The sequence below is a fragment of the Phycodurus eques genome, chromosome 3, assembly GCF_024500275.1.
Source record: "Phycodurus eques isolate BA_2022a chromosome 3, UOR_Pequ_1.1, whole genome shotgun sequence".
NCBI lineage: Eukaryota > Metazoa > Chordata > Actinopteri > Syngnathiformes > Syngnathidae > Phycodurus > Phycodurus eques.
Window position 1 is genome coordinate 12,563,817 of NC_084527.1, and position 19,985 is coordinate 12,583,801.

Below are 19,985 nucleotides of genomic sequence, written 5' to 3' on the forward strand. Positions count from 1 at the left end.
TACAGAAATAGTAACACGCGGCATCGATTCACTCATAAAAACACACACCCACACCCACAGCCAATCACAGGGCACCGCACTATTCAACGTGCCGCCTAAGCAAATTCTGTTCAACAATTTAAAAAAAAAAAAATCCATTCAATAATTTCAAATGGCATTAGATACTGTATATTGTTTCGTCATGAAATAAATGATGACGAACTATGTCCAATATAATGAGCAAATATTATTGGTCTTATTACATGTTAATTGCTCTTGATTATATGTTGAAATAACTTCATATTGATTTAAGCACAAATGACACAGTATTGTGCAGCCCAACAAATGGCTTCAAAATCATTAAAAATGAAGCGAGTGAGTCACTGATGGTGTAGTGGTACACTCGCCTGACTTTGGTGCAGGCGGCGTGGGTTCAATTCCCACTCAGTGACGGTGTGAATGTGAGTGCGAATGGTTGTCCGTGTCTATATGTGCCCTGCGACTGACCGGCGACCAGTTCAGGGTGTAGTCCGCCGTTCGCCCGAAGTCAGCTGGGATAGGCTCCAGCGTCCCGCGACCCTAACCAGGATAAGCGGTGTTGGAAATGGATGGAAAATGGATGAAGTGTCTCTGCCGAATGCACTGAAACCACGCCGCCCTCCACGGTCAAAATATCCATCAAATACTACTGCTGGCTGGTATTTCTCCCATTAGGCCGTCACAGGGGTCTTCCACACAGAGACGATGAGGCACTCTAAAGCTGCCACGCAAGCGCGAAGCCACGCTCCAGACGCTGGCTGTCAAGTTGGACTTTTTATCTTTTTTTTTAAACCCTTTTCACTGTTTCCCGTTTCTCTGCTTGACATGCGTGCTTAGAGGGGGTGCCGGAGAGCGCTCCCACTGGGGACTCCATCGTTCTGCTGGGGGACTTCAATGCTCACGTGGGCAATGACAACGAGACCCGGAAGGGCGTGATTGGGAGGAACTTCTGTGCTCATCACGGATTGTCCATAACGAATACCATGTTCAAGCATAAGGGTGTCCCTACGTGTTCTTGGCACCAGGACAACCAAGGTCACCGTTCGATGATCGACTTTGTGGTCGTGTCATGGGACTTGGGGCCGCATGTCTTGGACACTTGTGTGAAGAGATGAGCTGAGCTGTCCACTGATCACCACCTGGTTGGCTCCAATGGTGGGACGAAGATGCCGGTTCGACGTGGCAGGCCCAAACGTGTCGTGTGGCAGCAATCCTGAACTGGTCGCCAGCCTACCCCAGGGTACGTTCATACATTATTATTTAGCGATTCAAAATTGGAAAACTTTCCATAGGAACGTGGATTTTTTTTTTTCAACCCAAGTGCCATCTGACGGATGACTGCGTGTCTTTCAGACAAATGCGCAAGTGTTGCTACGTGACCATATTAGGAAAGCGGAAGTCGTAACAAGGCGCGAAGCACAAAAATGTGGCCAGTGAGTGTTTTAATGGACACGAGAGGCCAGATGGAATAAATGAATTGAATATGAACTGCTTCACATTCATTATTCCCCGCACAGTGGGCTTTTCATGTGTAAAATAGGACTGGCGATGCAAAATGTGTTGCCCCGGGCTGGTTAATCATGACACACACACACACACACACACACACACACACACACACACCCTTCCTTGGTGTGCAAAGCCAGGCGCACGTCTATAAAGGTTGCGCCCAACCCCAGTAGAGGTTTAAGAGAGCACAGCACGGTTTCCCTCATCCACACACTCACACTTGTCAGACGAGCTGACTTCGCGGCACACACTCTTCCTCCTGGGATATGAACACCTTCATCCTCACCTGCCTCCTCTGTTTCGGTAAGTCCCGGCTTGAACTGCCCCGGTCGTGTTGGCGAAAGGGTTCCAAAAAAAAAATCATAGGAAATAAGGAATGTCCATACGAGCAGGGACTCATCTTGCACAAGGAAAGAGTTCCATACTCGTAACAGCACCGGAATCGAACGGCGATTTGTCTCGTGCGGACCTCGTGTTTTCCATTCTGTGCTATGAGACCTGGCCTTCTTATTGCTATTGTGTTTTTTAACAATGAATTTGTCTCTGTTCTAGACTGGCTCTACTACTACTAATGTGCAAGAACAGACTGAACCTACATTTAAATGTTTATTATTTGATGTTTTTTTTTTTTTTATGCTTTTATTAAATTTTATTGAAATGAATGTATCGGGGGGGGGGGGGGGACGGGGGTAGGACTACTGGTTTGTAATAAACCAGTTTCCCGACCTTTATTAGAAAAATCATCAAACAAAAATACGTAGATATACAGATTAATTGTACCTCGTGCTATCGAGTGGAAGAGCATAATTGTTCTACATGTCACTATACGTTGCTGGCATAGACCGATGAACAAAGATACATTCCATTATTTTTAGACAAATGAGGTGAAATTGGATCATTTGAACAGAGTTGAGTTCAAAAATGTATTCATTTAGGTCAAGGTTCATGCATATGTCACCAATTCAATGAAAAGATTGAATCTACATTATTTTAAATTAAAAACAGTTATTTTGAACAGTTAAAAAAAAAAGGTTTGTGTTTGGATTTGAAAAACAAAAAAAGGCTGGAGGGATTCAAATCTACATTATTGATACAATTTGCTCATTAAGAAGCAAATGGACGTAATTGACTCCGCATCTTTTTGCACCATTGTCAAAAAAATAAAAATAAAAAAAGAATGTACTGGCATTACCAGATTACGAGCAACCTTTTATTGCTCAGTGTTTTTCCTCAATGTCGTTATGTCTCAAAAGTGTTCTCTGTCAATTGACTGTCTATTGTCGTACTATAGGGGCTCCAACTACCGGAGACAAATTCCTTGTGTGTTTTTTGGACATACTTGGCAAAATAAAGATGATTCTGATTCTGATTGTCAACGATGTCCTGTGTACTGTGTGTGACTTACGTCCCCTGGGTGTGTTTTCAGTACTTTTCAGTATTCTGGGCGCTCAGGGATCCGAGGCGTCGTCCTCCGGCGAGTTCGGCAGCGTGACCGTGGTGGGCTCGGCCTCAGGGGAAGGCCTCCAGGTTGTGCAGGGCAATGTGGACGACGACGTGGACTTTGAGGAACTCGCAAGTATGTTTCTTTACGTTCACGTGAAAATGTGACAGAGCACATTTTCGCATGGCCCTACGGCAAAATTCGTAGGGCCATGTCCCATTAAAAATGGTTTATGCAAACCATGACTACCAGGTTATTTAAATGACAAAACAAGGGGCTGAGGGCACATGACATAAACACACTATATTTAAATCCATTAATTAAGAACATCATTCTGAAACATGACCTACTGTAGAAGCATTAATTTCACAGTTGCATTGCTGTTCTGTATTAAACATAAATAATGTAGGAAAGAAAAAAAACAGCACTAGTTTCACAAATGGGTTTATCTAACACAGTGTTTATGCATACTATCCCAATATTAAATACAAATACATGGTGTGATAGAAAAAGTAAAAAACGAACAAAAAAATGTTTGCACTTTTAATTGGATAGCGATCAATTTGTTCATAATGACCTTATTAAGTTGCTAGATTTTCCAAATAAATCCATTAATCTATGCAGTATGTGAGCTTCTAATAAAATAAAGAAAATATTTTTTTAAGTATGAATAAATGAGTGCATATTTAAGTCTTTTTTTCAAAGAAAGAAATAAAAAACTATTGTGTTTCATCCAAGTTTGATGAAATAAAAAATAAACAATTAAAAAAAAAAAAGAAACAAACTATTGTGTGTGATCCTAGTTAGTTGAAATAAATACAGGTGCAGTGTTACCTCAAGTTTTCTTTTTGTTCAGTCAATTTTTTTGCTTTGAGTTGCGAGCAAAAATAATAATAAAAATGCGCTAGCTACAGTGGTACTTCACAGCAGACAGTGAACAAAAAAAAGAGGCCAAGTGTTGGCTTTAAGCAATTTATTAGCACTCCCAGTTGAACTTTACTGGAAGACTAAACGTGAAACAACAAGAAATATATGTTGCGTATTTAACCAAACCACATTAAATTGGTCTTACGTAAGTCTGCTAGCTTAATGCTAACACACAACGCAAAACGCCATAGATAGGCTAATAAAACTAGCATTAATGTTGCGCTGATTATAACTTTTGAGCGACTCATATTTTATCACAAGCTGTAGCAATACATGCAGACAGAACGTACAACAATACTCACAGGCATATACTCTTTATTCTCTGTGAAAATGTTTTTAAAATATTATTACACCTCAGTTGTGACGGCCTTCTTCTGTGTTTCCACCGAGTATCCAGCATATCATATAATAATGTCTTCAGTGCGTTTAATGACTGTCTTTCCCTTCTTCCAGGTGGGCTCCTGAGAGATGACAGGAAGAAGACGAAAGGCAAAGGCAAGAAGAAGAACAAGCAGAAGAGCAGGAGCACCACAGCGTTCAACCCCGAGCACACGCACTCCACTCAAGGCCGCACCCCCGCCATGGAGACCACCCAGAACCCCTGCAACTCCACCCACCTGGGCTACTGCATCCACGGCTACTGCCAGCGCATGGAAGGCCTGCAGGAGCCCGTGTGCATGTGAGTCCACAGACAAGTTCTTCTGTGTATCTTCGTGTGTGTGCAAATGCCAGTGGGGGGAAACCGGAGTGCCCGGAGAAAACCCACCCAGGCACGGGGAGAACATGAAAACTCCACACAGGCGGGGCCGGGATTTGAACCCCGGCCCTCAGAACTGTGAGGCAGATGTGCTAACCGGTCGTGCCGCCTTGGGGGGAAGTAACGAAATCCAAAATACAGTACTTGAAAAGGTTTAATGCAAAAGCAGACCATTTCTTTCCCAGTGAAATTAGTAAAAAAAAAAAAAATTTCTGGTTTTCAGTTTAAAGCAAATAGTTTGTATTTTGGGTATTTTTAAATATAAATATAAGCAAGTGAGTAAATATTTTTAGGTATCAACGAGTTCCTGTCGCTTTTGCTTAGGCAAAAATTTGACTTATGAGTGCACATCAGACACTCTGCCACTAGATATGGGAACATGTTATCAAAATGGGCATTGTATATATTTGACAGTAACAATTCAATTTTAGCTTGTACTTTTTAGGCCTTCAATGCTGTGAACGTTGCCATTTATTCCATATTTCTGGACTTAAAAACATTGTCTGCTGAAATAATTTATCCCAAAAAAAACTCGATTTATTTTAGGCTTTTTTTTCTAATGTTTTTTAACAGATCTTGGCCCTACTTGAACTGTGACATAATTGCAAGAAGCAGGTCTGATTTCCCCGTAATAGTTAAAACACATTCACTGCCATTGACGGCTTAAGCAGTCAAATATCCATTTTAACTGGGAAGGCTGGCAGTGAATTAATGTACAAGTCTGTGGCGTAATTGTCGCCTATATTTAAATTCTGGAGAGTTTTTTTTAGACAATAACGAGAGAAAATAGTGAGGTTCGATCAATTTGTGTAGGCTTGTTTTGTTGAAATCGATTGCTGAAATGCCACCTTGTAAAGATTCATTTCCACCTATATTCAGAATCAGAATCCGCTTTATTGGCCAAGTATGTTACAAGGCACACACAGCGAATTTCTCTCCGGTAGGCGAAGCCACTCTAGTTTTGTGAGCTGTTTCTTGGGTTGACTGCATTGTTCACCTTTAGAAAAAATTTTGGGAAGATACCACAACACAGGCGTTAGTGTTTATAAAGTTTTTGTATGATCAGTGGCATATGTCAATGCGGACTTTGATGGGCACTGCTGGCTGTCAACATGCCGCCGTCTTCATTAGCAGTTTTTCAGCATGTTAAATTAGCGATTGAACATAATTTTAGGGTGCTAGCTGTTCTGTTCATGTAAAAGTACAACGGTATATGGTAGCAATATAAGGTACAATACCAACTGGAACAAAGCGGTGTTTGGAAACGCAAACAAGCTGTCGTTTTTTTTTTTTTTTTTTTTTTTTTTTTTAATTGCCTGAAAAATTGTCGTTTCCGTTAAAATATGACTAAATACTTCCACCTTTTCCACACCAGCTATTCAATGAATTTGGTCTCCACTTCTGCTACTGATGTCACACCAAGAGATGGGGGCGTGTCGATTTTGGTGCTGAAAAAGGGGCGTTCCACAGGCTATTAGTTTTTTACCAATTGCTCCAAAATGGATTGATATTATTGGAAATGTCTTCCAGTTTCATTTTCTTAAGCAAAAAAAAAAATAATACAGAAAATCAACTTGTGAGTGAAATATGTACCATTAAGACACCATACTTCCTTTGAGTACAGAGTGTACTTTTGCCCCCTCTGGTGAATGTCATCATCCTTCCTTCAGTGAGATTCTTCATTTCTGCACCGTTGCAGATGCATGAAGGGCTATGACGGCGAGCGCTGCGGGATCCAAACTTTGGGGGCCATCGGGACCGAGTCACAGCACAGCAGCGATGCCGAGTGGGTCCAGATGGGCTTGGTCATCACGGCCGCAGTTCTGTCCTTAATCAGCTGCACCGCTGTCATGCTCATGGCCTGCGCACAGTGAGTAGGCCAGAGCGCCACCCATTGGAGTTTGTGGTTTTAAAACTAATCCGCCCACCACCCCCCGTCTCCACGGCCAGCTCATACTGAGAGTTTTAACAACGTTTGATGACGGTGCTTGATAATGCTTGATGACTATAGTTGACAGCAAACAAAAAGTCCAATTCACCATCTCAAGAAATTAGAATATGACATACGAAACAATCAAAATATAGAAGTTAAGTAGGAATTGACCTACTGAAAATTTGTAAGGGAGAAAATGAAAGCATATTTCCTTATAGTTGAAAAATCTAAATTTCATCGCCAAAAATAATCGCAGTCATTTCCTTTTTTCTTTTTTTTCTTTTAAACATTATCATCGCATTTAACATGGTTATCTTTCATTTATTAAATTCAAACATTGTCATTATTAACGTCAAGCTTTTTCAGTTTGTCTTACAAGTGAGTAGAAGACGTGTTTTATTTTTTATCTCCAACAATATTTACAGAATTTATACCGTTAGAGCCCTATCACAACTTGACGAGATAAGAACCATATTTGGTAACATAGGCAAAAGTGGACTCTGCCCACTGCCCATTTCTACATGCCAAATAATGTATCACAAAAAAAATCTGAATAACAAAAATACAATAAAATGTAGTTACTTTATCATTCTGTATGATTATGCAGAATCATATTTTTTTTTTTTTAAACATTTAACAGTGAAAATGTATCGTCTTGTCTGTGATGAAATCTAAACGTTTCACTGAGTGACCTATAAAAGATGAAGCAACGTTGGTAACTACCAGGAAAACATGCAGTGATTGTGCGTAGATTACAGTGTAAAAAGAAAGAAAAAAGATAAAAGAAAACATGCAAACCACACCTCTGAAATGAGCACTCACATCCTGTGAGTTGGCATCTAAACACGCTAACACATCAGAAAGCACACAACACACCCCTAGCGCACCCTTGGTGTGCAAGGCGGCGTCACAGGAAGTACCTCTTACACTTTTACTTTTATTCATCAAATAACCAATCTCGTTATTCCTGGCACACTTACTGGGAGAGCATGTCATGCACATAGAATCTTCATCAATATGTGACCAAATATGTTAAAGCATGTCCAAAGTCCACAGAATTGAGATTTCATGACTCAGAGGTGCACCGGCTAAGGTGGCACTAAATTGATTAGAAGCGGAATTTATTACACTGACGACGAACACATCACGAGCTGGGCGCCACCCCACAAAAGAAGGTGAAGATCATTAAAAAGAGAGTACAATAAGAACATTTGACATCTTAATAGATAAGCATATCCTGCAGTTGTGACAAATAATTTGGAAATGACAAAATAATGACAAATATAATTTGGAAATTGAATTAGTAGTTTTTCTGTGATCCCGCTCAAACCAAAACAACAATTTGACAAAGAACAAATTCAGTTTCTTACAATTTAACAGGAAAAAAAGACTATTTTATAATAAAAAAGTAGTGAAGTTATGAAAATAAAGTTGGAATTTTACGAAAATGAAATCATGTTATTGTGATTAAAAAGTTAGAATTTTCCATAATTCAGCTGCTATACTAAGAGAAACAAGCAGTAAAACCACAAGAAATAAGTCGACAATTTTGAAAATGAATTTATGAAAATATTTTTGGGGAAATGATATTTTCCAAAGAATAAAGTACTATGAGAAAAAGGTTTAGAAGAATAAAGTCGTCATATAGTGACAATTAAGTGATAATACTATCCGAAAATGAAGTTTTATATTACTAGAAAAATGTTGTAATTATATTGAAAATTTATGTATTTTTACAAGCAAAAAGTCTTGATTTTAGAATTTTAAAATTATAGTTTTATACGAGTAGAAAATAAATGTGCCCCCTGTGTCATAAGGAGGACTTTTGAGGATACTCTCAATGATGAGTGTAATGCGATTTGTTTGTATTAGCCAATAAATAGATATCAGGTCTCACGTTTCCTCAGTACAATAAATGAGTTTCCTCACATCATGTGTGTTCTGCAGTTACAAGTCTCAAAAAAACTTCCTGGCGTCCCACCTCGGGAGCTGGTCGGAGCAGCAGAAGCTGCAGAAACCCGCCTGTAATGTTGTGGTGTGAGAGAGAGCCCACCAGCCGGGGAGGAGGTAAATTCTGACGTAAGTGTTTGCAACTCACTCACAGCACAGTTATTCACAGGAAAGGACAACCACGTACAAGTCTGCTTGCGTTATTCCTCCAAATTCCATCTAATGAACAACCCAAAAACAAGCCCGCATGTGCCCTTGAGGTGCATGATATTTCTTGTCAAGGGTGGTGTTGCTCTCATGTGAGCCAAACAATAAATTACAGTGGTAGTACCACCTCATGACCAACTTTAAATCAGCCTAAAAAGGAAGTGCAAACTTTATTCCTCAAAGTATATTGAATATGGTGAGCCACTGTAACATTGTGCAAAGTTTTGACATCACTGCACTAGGAAAATGGAAAGCTGGACCTGAGTGATGATTCATTTAAAATGTATTGCACTTAAGTTAAACAAAAATGTACCTGCTGTAAATAAATATTTGAAAACAAACCATTAGAAAAGATTTAATGCAACTGTACTGCAGTGTTGGGAAGATTACTTCGGAAATGTAGTTGGCTACAATTACAAGTTACTCTGATGAAAATGTACTAATCGTGTAACTATTTAAATTATATTGTCAAAGTAGTATGACAAATGATATTTGATGACATTTTGGTTACTTTTCTTAATTTTGAATGACTGCATCAACAAAAATGCGTTTATTGCACTGTATGTGTACAGCATGTGGGAAAACCACATACAATACCATCTTGACCTAATGACAAATGTTCACAATTTAGACAATATCACTTCATATGACAACCCAGTTAAGTGAACATTCTATAAAAAAGTCAAAAACTATAAAGATGAAACTGAAGTCATCGTTCTTTTATGTGTTCAAAAGTGTAACTCTGAGTCTAACCTCTTCAAAATCGCAGACAAACTCATAGATTGCACCACGAGGTGGTGCTTCAAGGTCATATTTGGAAAATTATGTCGTGTTTGTGACTATGGCAGAATGTCACATCACTAGAGAGCCAATCACAAGCGTCGGCTTTCGAAGGAGGAAGTGATGTGAAAAAAAAGCATCAGCGCATATGCAGCTTCTGTACTTTTCAAATGTAACTAAAATTGTAATTGTAGAAATTTCCCAAAAGCAACTGTAATTCAATTAGAGAACATATTTTCTCCCAGTAATGTGATGGGTTTCAGTTACAGAAAATATGTAATTAAATTATGTAATATTGTTACATGTAATTACTTACTTCCCAATACTGCTGTACTCTACTTAGAAGTTAAATACAACTGAACAGTACTTAATAAATGTACTGTACTGGATTTAACCATTTCATCATTCATGATTTTTTTAAATGATTTCTCTTTCTCCACAGCCAGTGTCACCACCTACAGATGACCAGACGCAGAAGATTGAATAAATGCTTCATTAGATGCAACGTAAACTGTCCAAAATTTCTTTGCATTTAATTTATTTAGTGTGATTATTTATCTGTATGAGTGTATGTATTTTGAATTATTATTATTATTATTATTATTATTATTATTATTATTACACAGATGTCTGTATGTGAGGATGTTGAGCATTCAGTCAACAGACAGTGTCGCTTTTATTTATTGGACTGCTCTTGTGATAGGTCAGAGAAACTGTCGTCATCTCACTATGGGGAACAAATGACGTTTAAACAACAATAAAATGTCTCAGTGGTATTTGAGTCTGGTTTTTGTGTTTTCTCAGCTCGCGTTCATGCCTTTTGTCATGTCCTACGCACAGTTATTAGAGAAACATTGTGGGGGCCAGAAAGCGGGTTCAGTGTGTGTGTGTGTGTGTGTGTGTGTGTGTGTGTAAGCGTGAGTGTGCGCGCACATGCGCGTGATCCCCATGGCCTAGGCAGTTGTTGAAGTTACTTTCATCCACTTTTGACAAAATAGCTTATGGGTGTGGTAAGAGCGGGCCTTTAAGCTTTTGTACGTGTCTCCGTGGCAACCAGGTAAACACAGTCAGCAGCCGTGGCTGGTCAATCCAAGTCGTTTCACTACAAGTTCAAACAAAGGACACCTGGAATTTCCAGGGTGGGGTTCCACTTTTATCTTTCATTCATTCACCTTTTTATGGAAGCGAGATGAAATTTTTCTCTTGTTAAATCAGACGTGCAGTGTTGTAATACATGCTGTTAGCCAGTTTACAGACAGCTTTGAGCTCTACCGCTTTCGTATTACACTTAACAGCATACAGTACAAGACGTATTGATGTACGTTGACCTTTCTTTTTTGAAGACAAATGTCGGTTGTAGTTTATATTTCGCGTTAATTTTAGCTCTCACGCTCACAATTTATTTTCTTGAAGCTTTCAGGTATTATTATTCAGTTTTAGAATTGATTTTGATTGCTGTGAGTTTTTGTGTTCCAAAGAAGGTTTCCTTTTTTTCCATCTCATAACAATATTAAAACACATTCACTGCCATTGACGGCTTTAGAAGTGAAATATACATGTTAACTGGGAGGGCTGGCAGTGAATGAGTTTTAAGGAGTAGCCATCTCAGCAATACAGGGGACATATGGAAATGACTTTTTAATAGTTACGCAAATTGTTAGCCGGTCGTGACTGAGCAAGCGCCCTTCATTTAAAGTGTGGACACAGAAAGGTGAACAGCTCCTGCCCTGGATGGTCTCTCCCGAAGTCTCAAAAAAGCCACAAAAGTCACTAGATTGCTTATCGCTTTTTTTTTATCTTTCACTACAGGAGGTCAGAAAACTTGGTAATTAGTACCCACAAAGTTGATAAATTTGCCAAATTGAGTTCCCCTCGTCATGGTAATGAAAGCTATACTCCGCATTTGCCCGCGACAGAACTTTTTGGGTGTGGCCCAAAACCGTGATGTAAGAGTGTGACAAGTAGATAATTTCATGGAAGAATGTCAACGTGACCTTTTGTCAAGACACCTGCCAACTGTTTTAAATTGAGGGCGGGGGAAATAATATGTTCATGTAAATAATATGTTTCCTTTAAAACAACAAAGTGAGGCAATATAAACACAATGAAAGATTCACTGTCATTGTTTCCAATGCAACAATGTGCCAGTATAGCATGAGCGTAGTTGTATCTACAATGACAAGGACAATTTAGCGTCTTCAATAAAACTAACATGCATGTTTTTGGAACGAGGGAAGAAGCTGGAGGTTATGGAACATGCAAACTCCTCCCAGGAGGGCCTGAGTTAAGATTCAAACTAGAGACCCCACAACTGTGCGGCAGATGTACCCACCACGAGTCGACTGTGCTGCCCGAGAGAACTGTCATTATTAAAAAATAAATAAATAACTGCCACTTAGTCAACATAGGCAGAGAGCGCTATCTGGTGGTGACACATAAGTCCTTTTAACATCTGCGAGACCGTGTTGCAGGTATTTCAAATTCAGTTTTGTCTACTCAAAAAGAACAACTACATTCCCCCTATCCACAATTGGCCTTTCAGATATCTGCAACATCCTTTTGGCACTTTTGCCATCCATGTGTAAGGGTTTGTCATTACAGCTCAGATATGTGGATGTTATGGATATCGGCAACATAACATGGCAACAGAATTTATTGCACAGTATCTGTAACTCCAGTTTGAGATATCCTCAATTTGATTCGGATTAGTCATAATTCCAGTTCAAGATATCTTAAATTCACCTCAATTCAAGATATCCCCGTCTGTTTTCAGATAGCTAAAATCAAGTTGTAACGCGACGCAATGACGTTGTAGATATCTGTAAATAGAATTGTCAGTGTCAAAATGGCATTGTGGACACCTCAAACTGGAGTTACAGATATTGTATCTACAATTGAGTTGCAGATACCTGTAATTCTCTAGCGGATGTCTGTAACTGAATTGTAGATATCTGTATTGACAAACCTCATCCACATGAATGTCAAATTTGTCAAGGGGGGGGGAAATGAGGTCGCAGGCATCTGTTAAATTCAGTTTTGAACGATACATATCTTCATCTGTCGTTTCGATGAGTCACAATTACATGAACACATCTTTAATAAAAACATGTAATTATGACTAGTCAGAAACACATTCTTGATATTGACAATGTTAATTCTGTGGGTATATGTATATGTATATATATATATATATATATGTATATATATATATATATATATATACATATATATATATACACATATATATATATATATATATATACACACACACATATATATATATATATATATATATATATATATAATTTTGAATCACATTTCCTGTGGTTTCGTCTCAGCGCACCACGATCCTTTTTTTTTTTTTTTTTTTTTCTCGCGTGGCATGGTGACAGATCATGAGAACGTCAGAATCTCCGAGTTCACATGAACTCGAGCTTGACTGTCACGCAATTTTGACAGAGAGGAGGGCTTGGGACAGCTGATTTGGTCGAATCAGGTGTAGCGTATATTGGTTTCGGATCAAAATGTAATTTTAGCAAAAGAATTACGAGAAAAATTCATTCATTCCCAGCTCCCGCATTGTCACGCACACCCTGGTTAATCTATGCAATAAGTGTTTAAATTTTATATGGTGGCTAAGAGCACTTAATATTAGCGATGTGACATTTGCCTTGTGAGGTGAAACAACTTATCTGATTCTGTTGACAAACAGATTTTGCATCAGACGTCTGGCAAACAAGTATTCGTGACATTGTCATGTTTTATACTGGGAGCATTGATGCAAAGTTCGTAAAATATCATACAGACATTAAAATTCTGTGAAATCGAGTTGGTATGAAACTCCCGTATCGAGTTGGTATGAAACTAGTGTCACTCTAGTCCAGTGGTTCTTAACCTGGGTACGAACAAACCCTAGGAGTTCGGTGAGTCAGAAGCAGCGGTTCAACGGAGGACAAAATACACACAGTGCGTGCATGTGTGCGTCCGTCTGTCCGTCCGTAAAGGCCTTTCACGCTGAATTTAGCAGGGCGCAGCGTGCCGTCAACAAACCCATTCATTGTGCATGAGCAGCGAGGGTGCAACGACGGAAAGCCGTGTCGCGTCAAGGAGGGTGTTTGCCGTTGCAGCGCTACACCTAGATTAGATTTTTGTTTGTTTTTCACCATCATTGTTTAACAATACAGCGGCTGAAATAAATATTTAACACGTCACCATTTTTCTTACTAAATATACTTCCAAAGGTGCTATTGACCTGAACATTTCACCAGATGTTGGGAACAACCCAAGTAATCCATACATACTGTACAAAGAAAGTAGAACAAATAAGATCAGAAATTATGTTGTGTGTAATAATGTGAAATGACACAGGGAAAAAGTATTGAACACGCCAACTGGTATTTATTTAATACTTTATACAAAAGCCTTTTTTTTTGCAATCACAGCTTCAAGATGCCTCCTGTATGGGGTAACTAGTCGCATGCATTGCGCTGGTGTGATATTGGCCCATTCCCCACATAAGCAGTCTTCAAATCCTGAAGGTTCCGTGGGCTTCTTTTATGGAACTTGAGTTTTAGTTCTTTCCATAGATTTTCGATTGGCTTCAAGTAAGGCAACTGGCTGGGCCATTCTAGCAGCTTTATTTTTTTTTCTTTGAAACCAATTGAGAGTTTCCTTGGCAGTATGTTTTGGATCATTATCCTGCTGAAATGTCTACCCTCGTTTAATTTCCATTATCCTCATAGATGGCAGCAGATTTTTGTCAAGAATGTCTCGGTACATTTGCCCATTCGTCCTTCCTTCAATAATGTGAAGTTTACCAGTACCATTTGCTGAAAATCAGCCCCACACCATCATGTTCCCACCTCCAAACTCCACTGTTGGTATGGTGTTTTTAGGGTGATGTGCAGTGCCATTTCTCTTCCAAATGTGGTTTGCATTATGGCATCCAAAGAGTTGAATTTTGCTCACATCCGACCAGACTATATTTTCCCAGTATTTAACTGGCTTGTTCAAATATTGTTCAGGAAACGTTAAACAAGCTTTGACATGCTTTCTTTTCAGCAATGGGGTCTTACATGGTGAGGTTTCATATAGGCCATTGCGGCGGAGTACATTACTCACTGTTTTCCATATGACAAAAGTACCTACTAATTCCAGGTCTTTTTGAAGCTCTCCACAGGTGGCCTGGCCCTTCGCTCTTGGACAACTCTTCTGATTGTTGTTTGGACTCCTCTGTCAGAAATCCTGTGAGGAGCACCTGATTAAGGCAAATTTATGGTGGTATGATTGGCTTTCCACTTACGTATTATGGCCCCAACCGTGCTCACTGGAACGTTCAGAAGCTTAGATATGCGCCAATGCCATCGTTATGTTTTGCAACAATTAGTTTGCGATGGTTTTGCGACAGCTCTTTGCTCTTACCCATCGTGAGATGTGTCTTGACTCACACCTTGGCAATAAGACCTTTTTGTAGGCCATCATTTACGACTGAACCAGGTGATATTCTTTTGCACCGACAAGGGTCTGGATTGCTGCATTGATAAATTTTAGCTGTTGTCTTGGCTTTCGATGCCTTTTTCACCTCCCTTTCTTCATGTGTTCAATATTTTTTCCCGCTGTCATTTCACATTTTTAACAACTTAATTTTTGATCTTATTTGTTCTACTTTCTTTGTATGTAAGGATTACTTCTGTTGTTCCCAACATCTGGTGAAATATGCAGGTCAAGAGCACATTTGGAAGTGTATTTAGTGAGAAAAACGGTGACGTGTTAAATACTTATTTCAGCCGTTGTATGTCAAAGATTACACTCAAATTGAAACGGCATTGCTGTGGCATCAGAAGGCCCATCCAATAAGAGAGGGGTTGGCGCAGTGATTTAAAAGTGCTAACAGCAATACACAGACATCAATAGAAGGCTAGATACACCACTGCACTGTAGCAGTTCAGCAGCCACGTTGGTGAGGGTAACGTTCCCATCAAAGGCAATGCATGTGTATTGAGAATAAATGATAACTTGCTCTTTTCTCAACCGATCTTCACAAGGTTCCCATGTCAAAGCTGTTCATATAGATTCAAAATAAGCATCCCAAAATAATTTTACCTATGAAAGGTTATTCCCATTTCCCTTGTTGTTAATGTACGCTTTTGTGTGCAACTGTATGTAGCACAATGTGCAGGTTTTCTTATTTTGGTTTTTGTGCCATCCACAAACATGCAGACACTTTGCCTCTACTGTCTTAGTGTCACATAGCTCAAAGTAGTAGGCTAACACACAAAGTGTCAGCTATTGTTCATATCTATGACATCAATAGGGGAAAGTGGGAACAACAAGGAACAATCAATAAGCATCCCTGATATTTCCTGGGAGACCACTAAGGTACCACTTCCACATATGGGTAAGCTTGCTCACCCTCAAGCCTTATGAAGCTAAGCGCTATAGAAAATAGATGGATGGACAAAGGTTTAAAAACCTTTCAATCTGACATTCACACCACACCATGCAAGCAGCACATACTTTTTTTCCCAACTTTATTAAAATTGTCACAAATGCAGACTGAAGAGACAATTATATCGCACGTCCTTTGATGGTTTTTGTGATCCACTTGAGTTGCTCCGTTGAGAGAAACGAGTACACTCCGGGATTTTTAACACCACACACCTTCGGTCCAAACGAAGTAATTCCCACGAGATTTCTGCTGCAGACCAGCGGACCGCCCGAGTCGCCCTGAAGACAACACGGCGTGACCTTACTTCATGTGGACCTGTAATTAACTCCAGCACACAAATACAACAGGAGCACTCACCTCGCAGGTGTCTGCCACCTTTTTACCATCAGAACCGGCACATATCATTCCCTCAGTGATGACTGGATTTCGGTTGTAATGTTTGGCAGAGTTGCACAGCTTTCTGTCCATCACATTCACGTTGACAGACATGAGGACATTGGACATGCTCTTGTCGGAGTTGCTCGTTTTGCCCCATCCGGCCACCATACAGCGGCTTCCGCCCGCCGGGTCTTTGCCCACCTTAGGCAGCTTCAAAAGCTTCACCGTCTCGGTCTCCTTCACGGGCTTGTCCAGCTGTAATGTTGGTCATTGAAAATAAGTTTAAAACACTTTCTTTCCCTTTTTAAATTGATGTGGATCTAAATTTGAAAGGCGAAACCCAGTGAAGGGCAAGATTGAGGCTGAGGGCTCTATTTTCATGAACAGCATAAATCCTCTTATTTTGTTAGTTTCTATGGCACAACAGCAATGTTCATAGGACAATGTGAGTGACTACATAGTTTCACCATAATGAATTAGAAATATTTATATTCAAGAGAAGTTAGAGTTTCTTTAGAAAGGAAGTTTGCTGATAAAACATTTTGCATTTGTAATGGTGCAAAGACCAACCTGTGTGGAGATGCACCTCACCTTGAGCAACATCAGATCATTGGCCTTTGTCGTAGGCTCAAAGCGGGGATGAGGAACCTTTTTTTTTACGTTTCGTTTCTGCCAAGAAGCGCACTCCCTTTTATTAATGGTGTGAACACCAAGCAGCACCCTTTTTGTACTGTATGCACAGGAAGCAAATTGTGTCAATGTGAACGTCAAGTCACATGAACACACAAGTGTTCGTACAATGAAGTTTTTTTTAAGGCACCAAACAAAAAAGTCACAAAAAGAATATGTCTTGTCTCATTTTTCTCACAAATTTACTTTCTCAGTGTGAAATCTGGGCCTGTGTAGTTGAACATAAAACTATTATTTCGTATGAATGGCAGGTGGCTCCACAGGTTAATTGTACCTTCTGGTATCTAGTGGAAAAACATTTAATTGGTCTCCCTGTCATTGGCATAGCTAGATGAACAAAGATACATTATTTGTGGTATGTACTGGAGAAGACTATATAAGAGACCAATCAAGTGAATTTGGAGAATTTCCCATGACACACTTGATATCGCATGGAAATCACTGCAATAGGCACAGCTGCACAGTGGGCAGCATTGACTGATTTAAGGGGTCATAAAGTTATTTTCCACTTCATACTAATTCTAGTGAAAGCAAATTCAATTTCAAAAGCCCAAAATGTATTTGTGAAAGCCCACCGCCAACAGTAAAAATAATTGGGAATGTTTTATTTATTTATTTTTTTAATCGGCAGAAATGGGACAATTCACATACGTGTATAAGCACAATAGCTTCTCATCATGACTTAGTGTCTGATAATTATGAGATAGTATTTTATTTGTCATTATTCTGACTTAACATTTTATATTATTTTTTGGATAGGCACCTTTGGTTTTGTTTTGATGGATGGAAACATGGAAGCCCGTAATGTGAATTGTTCCGTTTACACCAGCAAAAAAAACAAAAAAATAAACATTTTTTGTTTCACTTTCTTTTTTGTTTGTTTGCTTGTGTTTTAATTGGCGGAAACTGGCTTCCATAGTCAGCTTTCAGCTGTTCTGCTCCCCAACTCTGGAACTCGAAGCCACCTGCCATCCGTAACACTGGCTCTTTTCCTCTTTTCAATACTCATGCTCAAGACTGCTTACTCCCCATCTTGACTGCAATGCTACTGCCATGTGTGTGTATGTATATATATATATATATATATATATATATATATATATATATATATATAGATACAATTTTGTTATGGGCCATGACCCTGTCAAATAAAGATCATTAATTTGTATCTATATTGTGTATTTTGTTCAGTGTCCTTGGATTCTCTGAACGGTGCTTGAAATAAAGTGTATTATTGTAAAGTAGATAAAATATGGATAACACTATATATATATATGTACATATATATATAGAATAAAAATGATTTTAAAAAATCATGAATACATTTAAAAATAAGAAATAATATTTCCTGCAAAAGGAAAAAAAGTGTTTACCTAAAATATAAAAAAACTAACAATAATTGTAATTCATAAGACATTTTTAAATGTATGCTATGTTATTCTTCACATAACTGCAATAGGTGTATATGCATGGCTTACTTATTACAGTGGGCTGCAGTGAGAACCCATTGTGGATGGACTAAAACACCCCCACAAGCCGGTGTGTTGCTCTCCAGCAGAGCCATGTAAGGCAACGAATGGGGCGTCACTTCTTTCCCACCGATAATCTTTGCGGCATCACCTAGAAGATCAAACATCATATCAAAATTCAGTTATCATCAATTAATGACAAAGTGTTTTACTCACTTGGCGTGAGCACGAGAAGGGCCACGGCACTCAAGAACATTTTGTCTTCTTGTAAGCCCACCTTGGTTCACACCTTTTATACTGTGGGGGGCAGGAGGGGTTCAAAAAAAAAGGAGTCAGCAAAACAGCTACATCCCTCGCCTTGGTCTGTGACAGTCTTGAACGCCTCGTGTGTTCAACAAAAGATATATTAACAACTCATAAGTCACAATGATTCCAAGAGAAAGCGAAACTAATGTAAAATGTGCTCGCTTCGTCGTTTCCAAAAAGCCGCTGAGTGGTTTCACCCAACGCAATCCAGGACAAAGGACGTTCGCAGAGCCAGTGTCAGCTTGTGGATGGGATTTATTGATGGCAAAAAAAAAAAAAATAACCACTCTTGCAGATCCTAATATTTTTTTGAAAAAAATGACTGTGAAAACCACATTTAGTTGATCTACTCTTTGCAGTCAAAAAATTGTTCTGCATGTCTTCCTTACTCTGGCCACAGGTGCCTCAAATAAAGGATCCATTGATTGAAGGCAGCAAAGGACTTATGTTGTCGATGGAGTCTGCAAAAAGAGGATGGCAACCTGCACGGTTTGTAACTCGCGCATTGAAGACACAAAAACAACGACGTCGAACTTCGTCCATCACAATAAAACTCACAGACAGGTAAGCTAATTTAACAGTTTAGCTAGCTGGTCAAACATTAGGTTTCATAGACTAGTTTGGCACGATTAAAAAAAAATAACAAATGATGTGATCGTGAATGTTTTTGTACAGCTAAGTAACGTACCTAGAGGTGGGACAGTTTAATGATAATTGTCCGAATTGTCTGAAATTTAAAAAATGTCACAATGAAAACTATGACCCGTGCTCTGCACACAATAACAAATAACTATATCAAGCCAATGTAGAAGAAATTATGTTTTACAAAAATGAAAAAAAGGACAAGTACCCTTTATGTATTTTTAATGTTTGTATTAATGCTGCCGTACTTTTCAAAGGAAGTCTTCACCACACTGTTTTTCTTCTAAATGTTTTCATGGTGGTTTTCTTTCCCACAAGTGAGACATAACTTCCTGTCAAGGTCATTAAATTTGATGAAGAGCAGACCTTTTAAGCTAAAGTTCAGCGGTTAGCTGTTAATCGGGTAACATGAAGCAAAGATGTCCTCAGTATTGCCTCAGAATTGCATCTGTGCTTTTTGCAGATGACGTGGTTCTGTTGGCTTCATCAAGCCGTGATCTCCAACACTCATTGGAGCGGTTCGCAGCGGA

The 19,985-nt window shown here is 39.1% G+C and overlaps 2 protein-coding genes across 2 annotated transcripts; one reads left to right on the top strand and one right to left on the bottom strand.

The window, feature by feature from the left end:
- The first annotated feature begins 1,714 nt into the window (after positions 1-1,714).
- areg (amphiregulin) lies at positions 1,715-10,298 on the top strand. The gene is made up of 6 exons (XM_061672114.1): positions 1,715-1,830; positions 2,954-3,103; positions 4,349-4,574; positions 6,352-6,522; positions 8,533-8,664; positions 9,965-10,298. Exons 1-5 carry the CDS (start codon positions 1,794-1,796, stop codon positions 8,624-8,626), a joined length of 678 nt encoding a protein of 225 aa, XP_061528098.1. The 5' UTR covers positions 1,715-1,793; the 3' UTR covers positions 8,627-8,664; positions 9,965-10,298.
- A 5,737-nt stretch (positions 10,299-16,035) lies between these two features.
- On the bottom strand, positions 16,036-18,763 carry LOC133400611 (granzyme A-like). Its single transcript, XM_061673445.1, has 5 exons — positions 18,724-18,763; positions 18,517-18,658; positions 16,940-17,078; positions 16,328-16,603; positions 16,036-16,248 (listed from the first exon to the last, which is right to left on the bottom strand). Exons 1-5 carry the CDS (start codon positions 18,761-18,763, stop codon positions 16,090-16,092), a joined length of 756 nt encoding a protein of 251 aa, XP_061529429.1. The 3' UTR covers positions 16,036-16,089.
- Positions 18,764-19,985: the final 1,222 nt, after the last annotated feature.

Excerpts from the sequence above, each read along its gene's own strand:
- areg (XM_061672114.1), top strand. The coding sequence starts at position 1,794 with ATGAACACCTTCATCCTCACCTGCCTCCTCTGTTTCG. Across the intron at positions 3,104-4,348 it reads GGACTTTGAGGAACTCGCAA|GTGGGCTCCTGAGAGATGAC; the intron begins GTATGTTTCTTT and ends CCCTTCTTCCAG. Across the intron at positions 6,523-8,532 it reads ATGCTCATGGCCTGCGCACA|TTACAAGTCTCAAAAAAACT; the intron begins GTGAGTAGGCCA and ends TGTGTTCTGCAG.
- LOC133400611 (XM_061673445.1), bottom strand. The coding sequence starts at position 18,763 with ATGTTCTTGAGTGCCGTGGCCCTTCTCGTGCTCACGCCAA. Across the intron at positions 16,604-16,939 it reads ATGATCTGATGTTGCTCAAG|CTGGACAAGCCCGTGAAGGA; the intron begins GTGAGGTGCATC and ends CCAACATTACAG. Across the intron at positions 16,249-16,327 it reads AGGTGGCAGACACCTGCGAG|GGCGACTCGGGCGGTCCGCT; the intron begins GTGAGTGCTCCT and ends TGTTGTCTTCAG.